Source organism: Diabrotica undecimpunctata, chromosome 2 (assembly GCF_040954645.1).
Source record: "Diabrotica undecimpunctata isolate CICGRU chromosome 2, icDiaUnde3, whole genome shotgun sequence".
NCBI classification, from domain to species: Eukaryota; Metazoa; Arthropoda; class Insecta; order Coleoptera; family Chrysomelidae; genus Diabrotica; species Diabrotica undecimpunctata.
The window spans coordinates 136,309,926-136,327,622 of record NC_092804.1 but is presented as its reverse complement, the minus strand read 5'-3'; the positions used below and the strand labels follow the sequence as shown (position 1 = coordinate 136,327,622).

Sequence of the window (17,697 nt, the reverse complement as noted above, 5' to 3'; positions counted from 1 at the left end):
GGATGTTTTTTGGTCTACTTTGGTATCGGATATTATTCCGAGATATTTTATATAGTTTTCTGGTTTTTTTTATTATATATAGTAACAGTAACGGTAGATCAAGTATCTTTTTGGAAGCATAGCTTATATATCGCGGGCTAAGAACGGAATGCATTGACCGATGAAATGGATCGCGCAGAGGTGTGAAAAAATAAAAATAAACGAAACGCGATAAAACGCAATGAAACTACAGATCGTACGACCACACACTACGTGGAGTAGTAAACACAGTCTCATGCATATTTCTGAATAAAATAAAATAAATTAAAACAAAATGAATTAAATCGAATCGAATGGAATCTAATGAAATCGAATCGATTCGAAGGGAATCGAATGGAATGGAATTGAATGAAGTCGAATCGTATCGAATCGAATCATAGACATAGAATACGAGATAGACTGATCGTTGCAATACCAGCCTACATGGCCAATGAGAATTTTACGTGGTCGATAAACCCAGCACATTAGAAAGAGATGCAGGGACCGCTTTGCGTCAGTTTTCTTTGGCGCATTGGGGAACGGGCTGGTATTGCAATGATCAGTCTATCGTGTATTATATGTCTATGAATCGAATCGAGTGGAATACAATCGAATCGAATGGATTCGAATAGAATGGAGTCGAATCGAATGTAATCTAATCTAATATAATCTAATCGAATGGAATCAAATGAAATCAAATCGAAAGCAATCGAATGGAATCGATGGATTCGAACTGAAACGAATTGAATCGAATCGAATTCAATTTAATTCAATTATAATTAAATTAATTTAAATTAAATTAAAAGCCATCGCTCCGTGCGTAGACGATAAGAAAGCTATGCTCCAATCCAATTCAATCAAATATCGAATCGAATCTCTTATCAAATCGGATCCATTGTCGAATCGAATCGATTATCGAATTGAATCGATTATCGAGCCAATTATCGAATTGATTATCGAATTGAATCAGTTATCGAATCGATTATCGAATTGAATCGATTATCGAATCAATTATCGAATTCTGATTTTTATATTTTTATATTTATATCATCTCTTTTTATATTATGTTTTACTTTTTTTAAATCAACATTTTTTAACACAGCAGTGTTCTGCTAACAATTGTAATTTTCTCTTAACAACCGGACATTGTTACAATTTTTCTTTTATATATAGACAAGTTTTTAAATCCATTCCAACAGGTTTTTTTCTCACATTTTTCAACATAAATTTAACTTACATTTTTAGTATATCAATATACAAAAGTAAATTGTAGGTTGTATAGTATACAATGTAAGTTGTTTGTAAAGTGTTGCAAACGACTGTTAGCAGAAAAACAATAAATACTCAGACTATTTTACAAATGCAAAAACTAGTTAGATTCTGTCTTGCTGTGAGACTGGACTCAGACTTCTAGTAATGTCAGATTTCATCGTTTCGTTCGTAGATTGACGCCGCCAAATGAGTCAGGCTCGTGAGATTTTGTAAGTAGGCTAACTGTATACATCACATTTTTCAGTTGAAGCTTCGTCGGGTTATCTTTCTACAACAGATGGCTCCGGAAGTAAAGATGACAGAATAAAATATAACTTGTTAAAACTAATCAATTTATACAAACCCCAACATTGTTAGGTTTTTTAAGTCGTGTTCCGGATTTGTTTCTGACGTTCCTCGATATGTGAGGTAGTATAGATTCCTCATATATGATATATGAGGTAGACGAGAACCCGCCTAGGTCGACTTCCGCATCACGCATTATGTCCGCATGTTCAAAGTTGGACATGATCAAAGTTGCTTCCGAGATAAAACATCGGGAAAAGATGCAGGGTTAGATCAAGAATACGTGAATTTCCCATAGTTAAGACAACCATTTATAATATTCAATTAAGTATGGCACAAAAAAGAAAAACATTAAAAACAACAGGGATAAACAGGGACAAAGTTCTGCCAAGTTCATTGCTAAAATTTTTATAAAACTAGAAAAAAATAAATTATAATATTTTTACTATTTATTATTTATTTCTTGTAGATTGTAATTATGGTGAAACGTTAAGTACACTTAGGTACGCAAATAGAGCTAAGAATATTATTAACAAACCTACAGTCAACGAAGATCCTAACGTTAAACTAATTAGAGAATTAAGAGACGAAATCAGTAAACTCAGGGCAATAATGTTCTGTGAACAACGAAGTGATATGTTAGCACAACTACAGGAAAAAGAAGCCCGAGAAAAAGTAAGTATACAAGAATCACCTTAAAACGGTAGATTTCATTTAATTCACTTTTTTTAACAGTTCGGGGATCTTAAAATAATTTTTTATGTTGTTTATGACTTCCACGAATTGTTTTATTATTCAAAGTCGCCTATGATGGCATAGTGCATATGATGGCATATCGAGTGTATTTCCGAATGCAGCCCACTTATTCTAACAACGGATGTATTAGTATATGCTAGTTAGTCGGTTTGTAGTTTCATAAAGGGTGTTCCGTAATGGAATTTAGTTTTTGAATAAATGAAACTCCGTTACCCTATATGTTAAAATAAGTTTAATTAAAAATTTTAAATCAAAAGACATGCGGATTTTAATGTTTAAATAAAATATCTTTTAAATGTTGACCGTCTTGTTCCTGGCACTGCTCCAATCTGGATCTTAAGCTAGCAAAAACTCGTTGACACATATTCACAGGAATGTTCCCAATAGCGTCTTGAATACGTTGTTTTAACTGTGCTGTGGTTGCTGGGGGGTCAGTGTATACCACACTCTTTAGGTACTCCCACAAAAAAAAGTCCAGCGGAGTTAGATCAGGCGATCATGGAGGAAAGGGGATATCACCGCTTAATGCGATGACGGTGCCTGGAAACAATTCTCTAACCGCGTTCATCGAAGGAATGGCTGTATGTGGTGTGGCACCATCTTGTTGGAACCAGGTGCCGTCTTCATTATAACCCGGAAAATTATATAGTTCGGGACGCAAAAAATGTCTTACCATGTCGACATACCGCTCGCTGGTTACACTTACATTGCGTTCATTTGGATCTTCAAAGAAATATGGCCCAATTATTCCCTGTGCAGACATGCCACACCACACGGTCACTTTTTTAGAATGGAGTTGCTTTTGGTGTAATTGTCGTGGATTCTCATTAGCCCAGTATCGCGAATCCTGCTTATTGACGTTTCCATCTAAATGGAAGTGTGCTTCGTCACTGAAAATAATGTTCTCCACACCTCCATTATCCCAAAACTGGTTCATTATGGTTTCGCAGAAGATGCGCCTCTTTTCGTAGTCTGTCGGCTTCAAAAGTTGGGTTATCTGAATTTTATAAGGATGAAAGTGAAGATCTTGGTGTAAAATACGGTGCAAACTAGTGCGGGATAAATTTAGTTCCTGTGCATGTTTCCGAAGTAATTTTCTAGGATTTTGATTTACAGCACGTTCGACTCTGTGAATATTCGCAGGTGTTCTAACACGTTTTGGAGTTGATGGTGCATCAGCTATTCGGCGAATGTTATAGTGTTCACGACAACGAGCTATGGTGAATGAATCATCGCCTTTAAAGTATGCCTCCAGCATATAAGCGCGTTGTTCACCCGACCACTGCGCCATGGCCATACTGACAATACTGACAATGAATTCTCTACAAATCCGCACGATCCTACGTGGCGACGGTAGTGGTACGACTTCATACAATTGCACAGGGTCGGCATAAGGCTCATTTGAAAACTAAATTTCATTATGGAACACCCTTTATAAAGTTAATAATGCTCTGATGCTTTTTGTGAGAGTGGGAAAATTATACATTATTCGGTTAGTCCCGTAGTAACATTACACAAAATTAAAATTTAGAATCCAATACAGTAAATAGAAGAAAAGCTTAAATAACACCTTGAATATATTTGCTAGACATATTATGTTTGTTGTGTGCGTTATTTTAAGGTTATCTTTCGATTTAAGATTTTTTGTCTTGCTTTAATAAAATGACAATTTATGCCTATGATGGTACAGTTCAGGCTATCCAACGATGGAATAGGTATGCCATCATAGAAACTGTTGAGTAAAACTACATATTTTTTCAGATATGTCTCAGAATAAACCATTTATTAAGCATAGGCAAGAATGGGAAGAAATAAATATGCATCAGGTAATACAAGCTGTACAAGAAAAACAATAGGATGGCAGCTAGCCGCCAAAACTTACAATGTTCCTGTCACGACTTTACGTCGTAGATTTAAACAAAATAACGCTACAAAGAGAGATTAGGGGGTCGTTGGACAGTGTTGCCCCAGAAAGTTGAACAAGACTTAGCTAAACCCATAATTGATATGGAAACGAGATTCTTTGGATGTACTATTAAACACTTACGGAAGCTAGTTTACGAAATAGCAGAAAAAAATAATCTTAAACATAATTTCAATGCTGAAAATAAAATGGCTGGAAAAAATTGGGCCAAAGGATTTTTATTAAGAAAACCTACAATTTCTCTAAGTATTCCAGAAAATGTGTTTAACGTTGACGAATCAGGGTTAAATACTGTACAAACGAGACCACAGAAAATTGTTGCCACAAAAGGAAAAAAGCAAGGTGGTACTTTTAGCAGTGTTGAGCGGGTAGACATTGCACTGTGGTATATGCCATGAATGCAATAAGAACTTTTATACCATCAGTTTTTATTCTCGGTCGGTCGGTCAGATAGCCAAGCGGGCTAGGCGGCCGATTCTCATTCTCTTCACTGTCGAATGGTTCAGTGGATGTGGGTTCGAGCCCCAGCTCGGTGTACAGAAAAATAAAAAGGCTAACGCAGCAGTTTAAAATTCTAGATGAATCTGCGGCTTAGACTAGAATATGCTGGTGTCTGATCGGCCTATGGTGGAGCAGTACGGCAAGAGATAAGGGCTTGCGGCTCGGTGATACTCCTCCATAGATCCCTACCGGAAGGGCGTGGCGCCTAAATACCGATATATATATATATATATATATATATATATATATATATATATATATATATATATATATATATATATATATATATATATATATATATATATATATATAGTTTTTATTCTCTCCAGAAAGAGATCCAAGATTAAACTTATAGACATTGCACCATTTGGAAGCAAAGCATTTTGCCAAGAAAAATGATGGATGACGAGTGAGTTATTTTTAAAATGGCTTGAGCACAAAATTCATACTTGGGTCATGTTTGGAGTGGTGAAAGATATGAATTGCTCCAAATCATATTGGAAGGTAAAGTCCCAGCAAAAGATCAGTTGGAAGTCGCCAGATCTCGTCGCTGATAGACCTGAGGAGATTGTTTGAATGCTCATCCGCAGAAATCTTTCGTGAAGCAGGTTCCAAAGCTACAATTGCAATTTGGATCTCCAGCCTTTAAAAGGAGACAGCGCAATAAGAAGAAGAAGAAGCAATTTTCACTGATATTCTGTTTCTGTATAAGTATTTCGTGGACTCTGTATTTAGTCCTTCAGCTCTGATATTTGTTTGTACTGGCGATAAAATAAGTATATTGTATCGGATAATAAACAATTTACTCTAAAATAGTTCTTTTACGTGTTTACTTAGCTTTATTTTGTATATATTTTTGAAACAATTACAATTAAAATTCGTATGTAGACGTATCTGGTACTTGTTCAATTTTTGGTGTAAATAAATAATACAGTTATACAAAAGTCTAACTCTTAACAACTTTTATAAAAACATATTTAAAGTTTATCAAGCTGTAGAAAAAAATATTGAGCTTATGAACTCTTTTAGGAATTGACAGAAGAATGGACAGGAAAATGGAGAGAAGCACAAGCGATTCTTAGGGAGCAGAGAGCTCTTGGTCTAAGAAAGGCAGGTCCTGGAGTGGTCTTAGATTCTGATAGGCCGCATTTGGTAGCAATTGACGACGATCCTTTGACTACTGGTGTTACTCTTTACCATCTCAAGGTAAGAAAAGCGTATAATACCCAATATAGTTAATTTCTAAGAGTATCGATAAGTCGTTTTGTTTGCAATAATGTAATCGAAACTTTAAAACGTATTTTAAATTCCTATTTAGTTACAGATTATTCCCATTAAATATATTAGATAATTTTAAAAAACTATAATTAATTTAAAACAAGTCTCATTCACTTCATGTTTCCTTTTTGCCACCTTTCGTTATTGGCAGGACAATTTAGGATTAATCCAGTTTTATTAGCAAACTACTGATATTACAATTCAGATTGCATTTATATATGATTCTCAAAACTGTTTTATCGTATTATAATGGGATTTTCGTGGTGGACATATACCGTAATTTTAATTAGAAATATAATTTATTTGCGTTAAATATAGTATTTATTATATTTCATTGAATAATAGTGGTAATGTTAAAAAACACACCATGTTATGTTAAAAAAACTGTTATAAGTTATGGATTCGACCGTTACTTGATGAAAATTCATTTTATGTAACAATAAAACACTGAAAACTTTGTTTTCGAAACTTCCACAAAATTTATTATAATATCTTATCACTACAGCAGTTTCGGCAGAGTGCCTTTTTCAAGTGATCTATATTTGTAATATGTTTACACTTTATAGTCTTTAAATAATTGATGGATTCGACCGTTACTTGATGGAAATTCATTTTATGTAACAATAAAACACTGAAAACTGTGTTTTCAAAAATTTATATTTATTTTTATCGTATATTAATTTACTTCATAGTCATATTGAATTTACAATCGAAACAGAACAAAATCAATCCATAAATTTTTTAGATTTAAAAATTATCAGACTTAAAAACAAACATGACTTCTCCATATTTCATAAACCTACCCATACTCACACGACTATACACAATTCATCATCCCATCCCACACAACATAAACTGGCAGCCTATCATAGTATGTTACATAGATTAACAAAAATTCCGATGTCAAAATACAACTTTGAGACAGAATTAATTATCATTAAGCAAATAGCAGTAAACAATGGATACAACGAACGAACAATTAATAAAATTTTAAATCAAAAACTATACTAGGAGTAAGTTATATGTGATTGTTTGTTAAATGAAAGTGATGTTTTATATTATATAAGTGTTATTATATGTTAATTAATTATATGTTAATATAAAACATCACTTTCATTTAACAAACATTCACATATACCTTACTCCTATTTCATTTGTTAACATATCTCCCCTCAAGAAACTTCCTCCTTAATTGTCAGACAGTTACAACATTAACCGAAGATCACCCATCATCAGCAATACAGGATAGTTTGAACTATTTATCACGAATCATTAACTAAAAATTCTTGTACCGGCATGTAAGTAGTATTTTGTTTCTTTCTCATTTATTACAATTCAATAGATTATCTCTTACCAATTTGAGGGTTTTCACTTTGTCTGCTAAATTAATTTTATGCATATTAATAAACACAGACATGTAATATTGACATAATTACTATAACTTTTTTGATCTTTATCTTTATAAGACAGCACCCTAAAATGGCCTTTTATAATTTCAGCATTTAATTTACTTTGTACCGTTTGACCTGAAGATGCTTTGCAAAGTGTAGAAAGCGAAACCGGTCGTTTTGGTAGTAAAATTAAATTGATTGTAAGTCTCATTTTATTTCTTTTACCTATTTCCTATTGACTATAAAGTCTAAACGGACACCAAAAATAGATCACTTGAGTATAGCACTCTGCCGAAACCTCTGTAGTGATAAAACATTATTTTCGAGTCAATATTTGATTCGATTTCACTTGACTTGATTCGATTCGTGTTGATATTCGATTAGATTCGATTCCGCTAGACTCGACTCGACTTGATTCGACTCGAATCGATTCCATTCGATTCGATTTGATATTTGATTCAAATCGATTCAATGTGATTCGATATTCGATTTGATTTGATTCGATTGTATTTTATTTTACTTTATTTTTTTCACACCTCTATGCTATCCACCGCTCCGTCCGTAGCCCGCGATAAGAAAGCTATGTTTCCAAAAATTATAACAAATTTGATAATAAAATAAATATAGGTAGACGGTTGCGTTTCGATTTAATTTGAGTCTCTTACCATTCTCTAACACGTGTTTCTGGGTCTACCCATCATTAGAGAGATTCGAGATTCGTAAGAAGACTCAAACCAAATCAAAACGCACCGACTAGTATGGCGATTATAGGAAAAATAATTACCAGAGTATGCTACTAGCGACCTCTAGTGAGGGAATATGAAGTGAAATGTCGATAGCAATTAAAGTAAACTGTATACCCAAGATTAATCTAGCCATTCAGAGCGATGCTGGGAATATTTATATTCCACTATGCATCAACAATTTACCCATATAAATTACCATCATTTTTGTACTCATTTCGTCGAGTAAGGACGATAAAAAAATAAATGTAGTATACATTTGATAATATTGTTTACTGATCATTTGCTTTTTTTCATTTAGGAAGGAAAAACTACAATTGGGACGGAGGAATCTGACGTTAAACAAGACATTGAATTAAGGGGTGCTGGAATGGAGCCACAGCATTGTACTATAACTTTCGAAAATGGCGTTGCGACATTAATTCCTCACCTAGGAGCGCAAGTGATGCTTAATAATACTTTATTGGAATCTCCTGCTAGACTTTCTCAAGGATGTATAATTTTCATTGGAAAGGCACATGTTTTCAGGTAATCTATTCTAATAAAAGGCTAGGACGACATGTCGCACGGAAATGCACTTTATCCGGGACGATAACTCCTAGTGCCACCTAGGAAAGAAATCTCAACTACCAACTGACATTCCAACCTTATTAATCCGTCATTGTTGTCTATTTACGCACCGCAAAAAAAATCAAGAATATTGTGTATTAGAAAACATTAAATTCATTCAACTTTTTTCTTACATAATATATTGAAGTATTTTCCTTTGGTTTTTTGTTAATTTTTCGTTATTGAACTTTGACATTATATTTAATCTTAAGGACGTACAAAGTTTGCCTGGTCAGCTAGTTTAAATATAATACATTGTGATATTCTTTTGGGCCGCTGACTTAAAAGCGAATTAATTAAAAGATCGAAACTCACAATTATTATATTATACAAGAAATTAAAGTTCGTGGGCGTCTTCTTGAAAATTTATATTAATGTTTTTGTTAGTAGATTGATATATTGCTACAATCAATATTCAATTCAATTCAGATCATAAAAAATGCATTTATGTTGCATTTTATAAGATGTTTGATGGTTTCTTAGGCTTATCTAGTTTTTGGTTGGGATTACTTGATCCAGAATGGCAAGTGAATTCGTTTCGTGAAATCTCTTTCCTGATCGATTCTTGTCTATTGTCGACATAGTCCTGGGTGACTTTATTTGGATTCTGCATATGTAGCATCCAAATAAAGTCAGCCAGGACTATGGTTTTTCCATTCATATGCGCATTTTTTCTTTATAAAAATGATGGTGTATGCGCATTTCTTGTCCTATCAGTGTGAGCGGTGTTGTATCATCTACTGTGCAAATCTTGCGATGTAAAGTAGATGTCGCAGTCTGCTTCTGAAAATAAGATCTTAAATTACTAACTTGTTTTCCAATTGCTCACCCATATACCATAAGTTCTCAGTCAAATGAAGAATAAACTTAATCAATCCCATTGTTACTTACATTGGCAAATGCCGCTAGCGAGATCAAGTGATATCCTTCTTTTATTTCGCTTTTCTCTCTCAATCCCACATTAATTGGAAAATCAAATCTGAATTAAACAACTAAAATGGGCGAGAGAATGTTGAAAGTCTTTTGCGCCTCAATAGAAATGTTACGTCAGGTTCCCCACCAAAATATTGAAGGTTAAGGGAATTCGCATCATAGCTAGGAACATTTTACTTTACTTCCGTTTAGATTGTCTTCGACTCACAGAAGCAGAAGCACAACTTTGTCAACATTTCGGTTCGGTTTCGGTTACTTCTTTACGTTGGGTTATTCTGACTCTGTAGGTTGTAAAGGCGTGCTTTGGTGTGATGATGGAGGTATGGCTTGGTTAAATAGCGACATTGCAGCTTGGCTAGTCGCACTGGTAAAGGATGAGGTTTGCATAGGAAACGTTGCTGTTGCAGTTTGTGCCGCCAGATCAGCTATAGTTGTAGAACTTGTGGAGTTTGTTGAATCGCAGATTTATTTGTAGGTTCGGTGCAGGCTGCTGCCGCGTGTTCTGGTTTCTTACATTTAAAGCAGACGTTCCCATCTTATGAAAAGAATATTGTGTAGTTTGGGTTTTAGGATGTTATTGTTATGGCGCTTGGGATGGTTAAATTATGAGGGCTCACAAATACTTGCCGTCAAAAGATTAGGATATGGCTATAATGGTGAAGATTTGCGGCGATTTTTATGGGAATGTTATGGGAGATACAAGGCGTAGACCGATTTTAAGTAATTTCCGTCTAGCCGTGGTAAGGTACATGCAAATTGGGTTGTTGGAAATACGGGAGGTTTTTACTAACTATCGGCGTATATGTTACTTTGACAATTAATTAAATTATTCAAAATAACGTTGTTATATACCTACTTTCATTTTTTTTAAATAAATTTCTCAATTATTCAATTTTTTATGTAGATAATACTTTTAAGTAGTATTCATGAAACGCCACTAATTTGCACTTTAATTTGCTAAAATGCATCATGAATATATCTGTTGTTACAGCTGGCTCACTGTAAAGGACCATATATTACCTATTAAAATGTTATGAACAGATATTATTATAACTTGCATTTTCTTAATAGGTATTAAATTAAATTAAAACGTATTTGATTTACCTTGTACCATTAATAGATCAAGTTACACTTATGCGTCACCCTCCCCAATTTCTTGTTGTACTATAGTCAGAAATTTATCCTAGTGTCCTTTGAGAAAGTTTCTACAGTTTTTAGTATCTGATTTAGATAGTTTCTTATGGAAGTCATTAGTTTCAAAACCTGAGTCTATGGAGTTCAGTAGCTGGGATAGAGGGTTCATTCATAGACATAACTCAGCGAGTCCCCTTGAAATAGACCTCGATTGATTGAAAAATTTTCAGTTTCGATATGGTTTTCATCTGTTATCTGAAGATGAATTTCCGTCTTCCAATTTGTCATTATATGTTCTATGTGTGGTAGAGGGCGTTAGTTCAGCGGCAAGATACTGGTCTTCTAAACCAAAGCGCGCGAGTTCACCATTCTTCGGAGAGTACGTTAAGCCATTCATCCCTCTGGGCTAGTATGCATCGACACTAGCTACTTTAAAGTGTTAAAAATATGCAATTGGCGCCGGAACCTGTCCGAATGGATGGATCTCCCCGGCAAAAATGCCATACGATATTATTATTATTATTATAATCTTATTACATGTTTTAAAAAGTTCAGTATCACCGACTTCCAGTGGCGCATCCATGGTGTGGGGTTTGGGGGGTTAACCCCCCCGGACCCTATTCCGACACTGTTACTCACACATTTTAAGGACTCAAAATGGAGGTAGCATCATAAAAAAAAATTCGGTGACCAACCAAAACCCCCCAGAGGCAAATTCTAGGTGCGCTACTGCCGACTTCATATGCTCATAGTATTTTATCTTGTATGTAGGATTATTAAAATATTCGGTAGGTTTTAAACGTTTATTACCAACCAAATTCTTACAGTTATATAGAGTGACATAAAGTTGCCAACTATCAATATAGTTCATAACACTTAGTATATTTATAAGCAATTCATGCGGCACAGAATTAAAGACTTTCTTGTAGTCATAATAGGCAGTAAAAGATTACTTTTCTTGTTGTATACCTGATTATGTCTAAGTCGATTATAAGTTAGCGCATAGCGCATTAGTTTTCATAAAGCTTTATGATATTTTTCGTGAACAGTGTTGATAGATGTGCTGTATTACATAGAATGTGACCAATTTCTATAAGTATTATTATTATTTATTAGAATATGCTGATTTTAGATAAACTGATTAGATTATATTTTAGGAAGTATTATTCAATACATCGTGTCGTTATAAATTAACAGATTTGATGTATTTAATTGACGGTTTTGTTTTCGTTCTTCGTTGATGTATAATATAGTTTTATATCACAGGAGACGTGATATTTATTTATTTACTTACTTGCATTTGTAGTTAATGTCGTAAATATTTATCTATAAATAACACAAAGTATCTCCTTCCCACCTTAATTTAATCGACAAATATAATTTATCTTTTTTGACTTCGGTCATCAACAACTTTATCTTTATTTGTCTCGTAAAGTGATCATTGATTTTTTTACAGTAAACATTGTATGATATGAATTGATATAGACTACTAAATATTTTAGATTCAACGATCCCGCAGAGGCAGCAGAGTTAAGAAAAGGCGAGAAAACACATAATTTGTCCAGACTTAGTCTTTTAAGTTGGTCTACTCCAGATTTGGCTGTATCAATGGAAAATCTACAACTAATGTGAGTATTATGTAGAGCAATAATTAGTAATATTAGAAATTAGTATAATCGGTCGATTTTTGTTTAAAATTTTCTTTTATTTAAAATAATAATCTAATATACAGAGTTAACTATCATCGTGTGATGGTGTGAGCACCAGTTTTTTATCATCTCATTTTTTTAAATTCCGGGATTTCCCTTGCTGAGCTGATTCCAAAAAGATTAAATGTAGTTAAGTTATAGGTTACTGTTTTCTGACATAATTAATGAAGAATTAACGTAATAAACAAATAAATGGCCTAAATATTGCAAATTTCTAAGTTTGATAGTATTTAGGACTTTTTTTTGTTTTCTTATTCTTTCCATAACTTCAGCTATCACTCCACAACAAATCCATTACCACATTATTACGAAGAGTCTACTATGTGTTGTGTTCCTTAAACGTTTGGGGTGGTTTAAATATTATGCCACAATTATTGGTTGTAATGAAAATCACATTTTTAACTAACTAATGTTTGACTTTTGATTTCCACTCCGGAAATCGTTTTCAAAAAAGATTATTATACAACAAATTCTGGTAAAATGTATAACCAAAGTTATTTGTTATTAGTTCATTTGTCATTTCAAAAAACTGACATAATTGACCTCGATCTTGTAGGCAAACAGCATGTAAATGGCTGAAAAAATCTGAGGATGGTGTTTTATCTCTAGGTATATCAGAACTGCTACATTCTGCTGATAAATTTGCTAAACATTTTTCTTCGTTGAGTACGATGAAGGCTGCTTCTTTGATGTTTCTCTTTTTCATGTCTGTTTCTTTCATGATTAGCTGCCTCCTTTTTTGTAAATAATTAGTTTCATCATCCTGTATATTGACATTATTTAAAATTGAAAAAACATTATACTGTATATTAATGTGTTAATAACAAAAGTTAAAATTAAAGTATTTACGTAATTGATATTAAAGCTCGTTATATAATATGTCAGTGTGGTCCAACCTAAGGCAGGCGGGCCGCATGCGACCCGAGGCTCGTTAAACTGCGGCCCCCGCAAACACATTTCAAAAATATTGCCATTGATATCTTTTACCCGTTCCAAGCCTGTCTAACTTTCCGTAATCTTAAGAAAGTAGTTAACCTTGAATACCCACTCCCGATGAGCGGGCAGTTAGCTTCAGTCAGCTGCACGTGTCAGTGGCGAATAAATTGAATGTTAAATTCAGAATGAGTAGTGCCAAAAAAACGCAAAATTTTCGAAGAGAATCGTACGTTCCAAGGAAAATGGGAAAATCCATATTTCTTCATCGAATTAAAAGGCAAACGTAGCAAGCCCTTATCTCTTGCCGTACTGCTCCACCATAGGCCGATCAGATACCAGCATATTCTAGACTAAGCCGCAGATTCATTTAGAATTTTAAACTGCTGCGTTAGCCTTTTTGTTTTCTGTACACCGAGCTGGGGATTGAACTGACATCTCTCGCAGTGAAGCGAAGGAGAAGCCAGCCGCCCAGCCCGCTTGGCTATCCGATCGACAAAAAAAAGCTTTTAAAGATGGAGAAATGATCAAGCGGTGTGCCGTTAAAATGGCGCGATCTGTGGAGAAGAAAAGATGGCCAAAAATTTTGAATATGTTTCAGTTTCCCATCAAACTGTATCTAGAAGAGTTGATGCGCTGAATACCCATGTATTTAAAAAAATGGTCGACAAAGTTCGTGATTGTTTGTACTACTCCTTAGCCCTGGACGAATCTGTTGATATTACTGACAAAAATCAGCTATTAATTTTTGTTAGATGCATCAGTGAAGATTTTTGTGTAACTGAGGAACTTCTAAAACTGCACCACATGGAAGACGGGACCAAAGATATAAATATATTTGAAGCAGTTAGTGACTGTGAAAAATATAGGCGGTTTTCAAAAGTGCTCTTGCGTTTGCACCGATGGAGCAAAAGCAATGTCGGGACGCATAACGGGATTGGCTGGACTTTTGCGGGAAAATGGTGTTAACTGTGTTATGTTTCATTGCATTATCCGTCAAGAGTCTATCTGTGGAAAGATAATTAAACTCAACGATATGAAAACTGTAGTGCAGATAGTAATCAGCTTAAGAGCAGGAAACAGAGCTCAGCGACACCGAAAATTTATCTCTTTCTTGGAGGAATTAAATACTGAATATAAGGACGTCCTCCTACATTCAGAGATACGCTGGTTAAGTGCAGGTAAATGCCTTAGAAATTTTTTTTCTTTAAGAAAAGAGATCTTACTCTGTTTTGAAACGGAAATTGTTATTAACACGGACGTATTTATAACAAAGCTTACGAACAAAACATTTCTTTATGAACTGGCATTTCTAACAGACATTACCTCTCACTTGAGCACATTAAACCTACAACTCCAGGGGAAACATTAGACAGTATCACAGTTGGTTGGTCAAATTGAAAAAACTTGATCTTTTCGAGAACTGAATGAAAATAAACGACCTCACACATTTTCTTGCGTGTTTCGAAATAAATCAAGAAGAAACCATGGTCGATTTCTCGAGGTTTGCAAAAGTTCTTACAGAAATAAAAAGAGAATTCGATGAAAGGTTTTCGGAATTTGATGCACTAAAACCCGATCTTGAGCTTTTTAACAATCCAATGGGAGTCAACATCAGTGTGAAGTACAGTCCGACTCGTTTTTTCAAGCAAAGAAAAATAAAGACATTAGTACCTTTTGGAAGTTAGTCTCCAAGGATCGTTTTCCTAAACTTCGTAACTTTGCGTTGAAACTATATTCAATGTTTGGTAGTACGTATATATGTGAAAGTACATTTTCTGCTTTGACCATATTAAATCTAAAACACGTAATCGCATGGAAAACGATTCTCTGGAAGCGTGTATTAGACTCACTACGACTAGCATAGATATAGATGTGCAAAAGTTAGTAGAGGATAAACCCTTGCCTCAAATATCCCATTGATTTTTTATTTTATGTTAAATTTTAAACGTAACATGTAAATTGTACACCATAATAAAATACTTGTAAATAATATTTCGTTTGTATATTATTTTTTAAAATAAACTTTTTTTGAACGAAACGAGTTCTCTGGCCCTTCATAATAATTTCCAATTTAATACGGCCCGCAACGTCTAAAAGGTTGGACCACACTGTAATATGTAATATGATTGCATTACATACAGTTGGTACAGTATAATTCCCGATGCACGTCATTATCTATGCGAGAGATTTAAGTTGACATTGTTCCCAAATTACAAAAAAATTCCTGAATTCATTTTAAGTCGAATATGTCACAATTATTGCAGAACTGGATTATACAACAAAACAAATTAATATTCAATGTAAATAAATAAAAAAATTAAAAATAGAAAACAAGAATTAAGTAATAATCTTACGTTAAAAACAATTTGAGCCGCTTGTGTGGTATAAAGCACTAAAATAGAATCAAAAAACAACACTTTTTTCATTACTTATTTAGTTTGAAATGTTTTTTTACAACTTGATTTTCAAATATTAATCAATCTTTTTTCTTCGACTTTATTTAAGTTTCAGTTTTCTGATGGTTTGTGCATATGATGGAATACATTGTGCACATGATGGTTTTATATAATTTGTAAACAATGTAAAAAAAGTGTGGTGCTTAAAAGTTACACACTAGTACATGCTTCTGTTTCCAGATTTTAGCCTTTCTTGGTTTTTTTAGAAAAACTTTGTTTCATCATCAGTTAAACCTATAAAAAATGCAGCCTAGTTTTAATGCCAAAACTAGGCTACCTGAACTAAACTCTCATTAGCGTACTTACTGCCCAAAAATCTGCAAAACCTCGTTTTTCAACATTGTCTCATTAAAAGGCAGTTTATTGTTAGTTAACCAATCTTTTATTTTAGGCTTGGTTGAAGACATGTTTGTTGCTTTCTCTAACAACATGCTATGGTATGGAGCGTTATCCATTATAATTAGGGATGGTTCAGACAAACTTTTTAATAATTGATTTTCAAAGGACGATAAAAAATTTGCTTGATTCAGTTCCCCATGGTAGTTGATTAAAGCCGATTTAGAGGAGAGCCTCTATACCCCATAGAAGCCATTTTCATTACCAGCATGAAGAATAATGTATCTACAAAAAATTTTATTTCATCACCTTTATGTTTTCAATATTACCGTTTTCCAACAGTTTTAGTAGATTTTACACTTCTTTTATTTTTATCTTGCCATAAGCGACATATAAATCCATTCTGAAAATCCAACTTTCATCTATAAAAACAAACTTGTATAAGTAGTTCTTCATGTTTATATTTTTGATACAAACATGGAGAACAAATATTCTGCTCTCTTCACAGCAATATGAGACTGTTTCATCAGTCCTCAGCCTTGGATTATCTTTTAGCCATTTAAAACCAATGTCTTTCAGTATAATACTGAGGCACATACGACAACCACTAAACAGTTCTTTTTCCTTCATTTGAATCCATAAAGAGGTCAAAGTCACATGTTCTTCTGAAATGAATTAAATATACACTTTATGATATCTAACGAAAAGTATACTTACTTCGTTCATACATACTATAAATTGTATTACGAATTTCGCTTGTATTTATTAGTTTAGTATTGGTCACTTCCTTAGTCCTAGTCCACTTAGACCTAGTACGTTTTTTGGGTGATAATGTTAGAAGTGTATTAGTTTTTACGGCCTGAGAGATAGAACTCACAGTCAAAATATGTAAATTTAAAGCTGCAGCTACATAAGAACGCTAAAACAAGAATGCATATATCAAGCATCAACATAAGCATATAAAAAATGCCTTATATACTTCCCTAACAGCAGTCAACGGTAGAATGGAGCCGTTATTACCACGTTCCTGTTCAAAATAATGAATCAAAGAAGCTAGCATCTCTTTACAACGACTATTTAACTTCTTATGGGACATTTGGGAATTAAATCACACTAATTTTGTTCTAAAAAGAAAAGAATTTAATTAATAGTAAATAATAAAAACAAATCTATGTCAACACCGAAACTGTCAGATAAGTGTTACCAGTTTAAGCCAAAATGTCATCTTCGTTCGATAGCGACTAAAGTGTGATCCGGACAAATGTGCTTCATAAAAACTATTTACAATCCACTTATACAAATTAAATGAAACAAGTTATGGTGTATTTCTTTAAGTTTACATTAATAGAAATCTTCAAATATTATTTTGACGCGTATTTAATAAAAGATACCTATCTAGTGGCTGTAATTCCAGTG

At 33.7% G+C, this 17,697-nt stretch overlaps 1 protein-coding gene across 4 annotated transcripts in view; it reads left to right on the top strand.

Annotated features, from left to right (window-relative positions):
• The window catches only part of Klp98A (kinesin-like protein 98A), an 80,254-nt gene that overhangs the window by 12,906 nt on the left and 49,651 nt on the right, over nt 1–17,697 (top strand). For all 4 annotated transcript variants that reach the window (XM_072523557.1, XM_072523555.1, XM_072523559.1 and 1 more), the window contains exons 7-10: nt 2,045–2,250; nt 5,786–5,962; nt 8,470–8,696; nt 12,347–12,472. In XM_072523557.1, the coding sequence (XP_072379658.1) occupies nt 2,045–2,250; nt 5,786–5,962; nt 8,470–8,696; nt 12,347–12,472 (736 nt within the window). The remainder of the gene's footprint in view (nt 1–2,044; nt 2,251–5,785; nt 5,963–8,469; nt 8,697–12,346; nt 12,473–17,697) is intronic.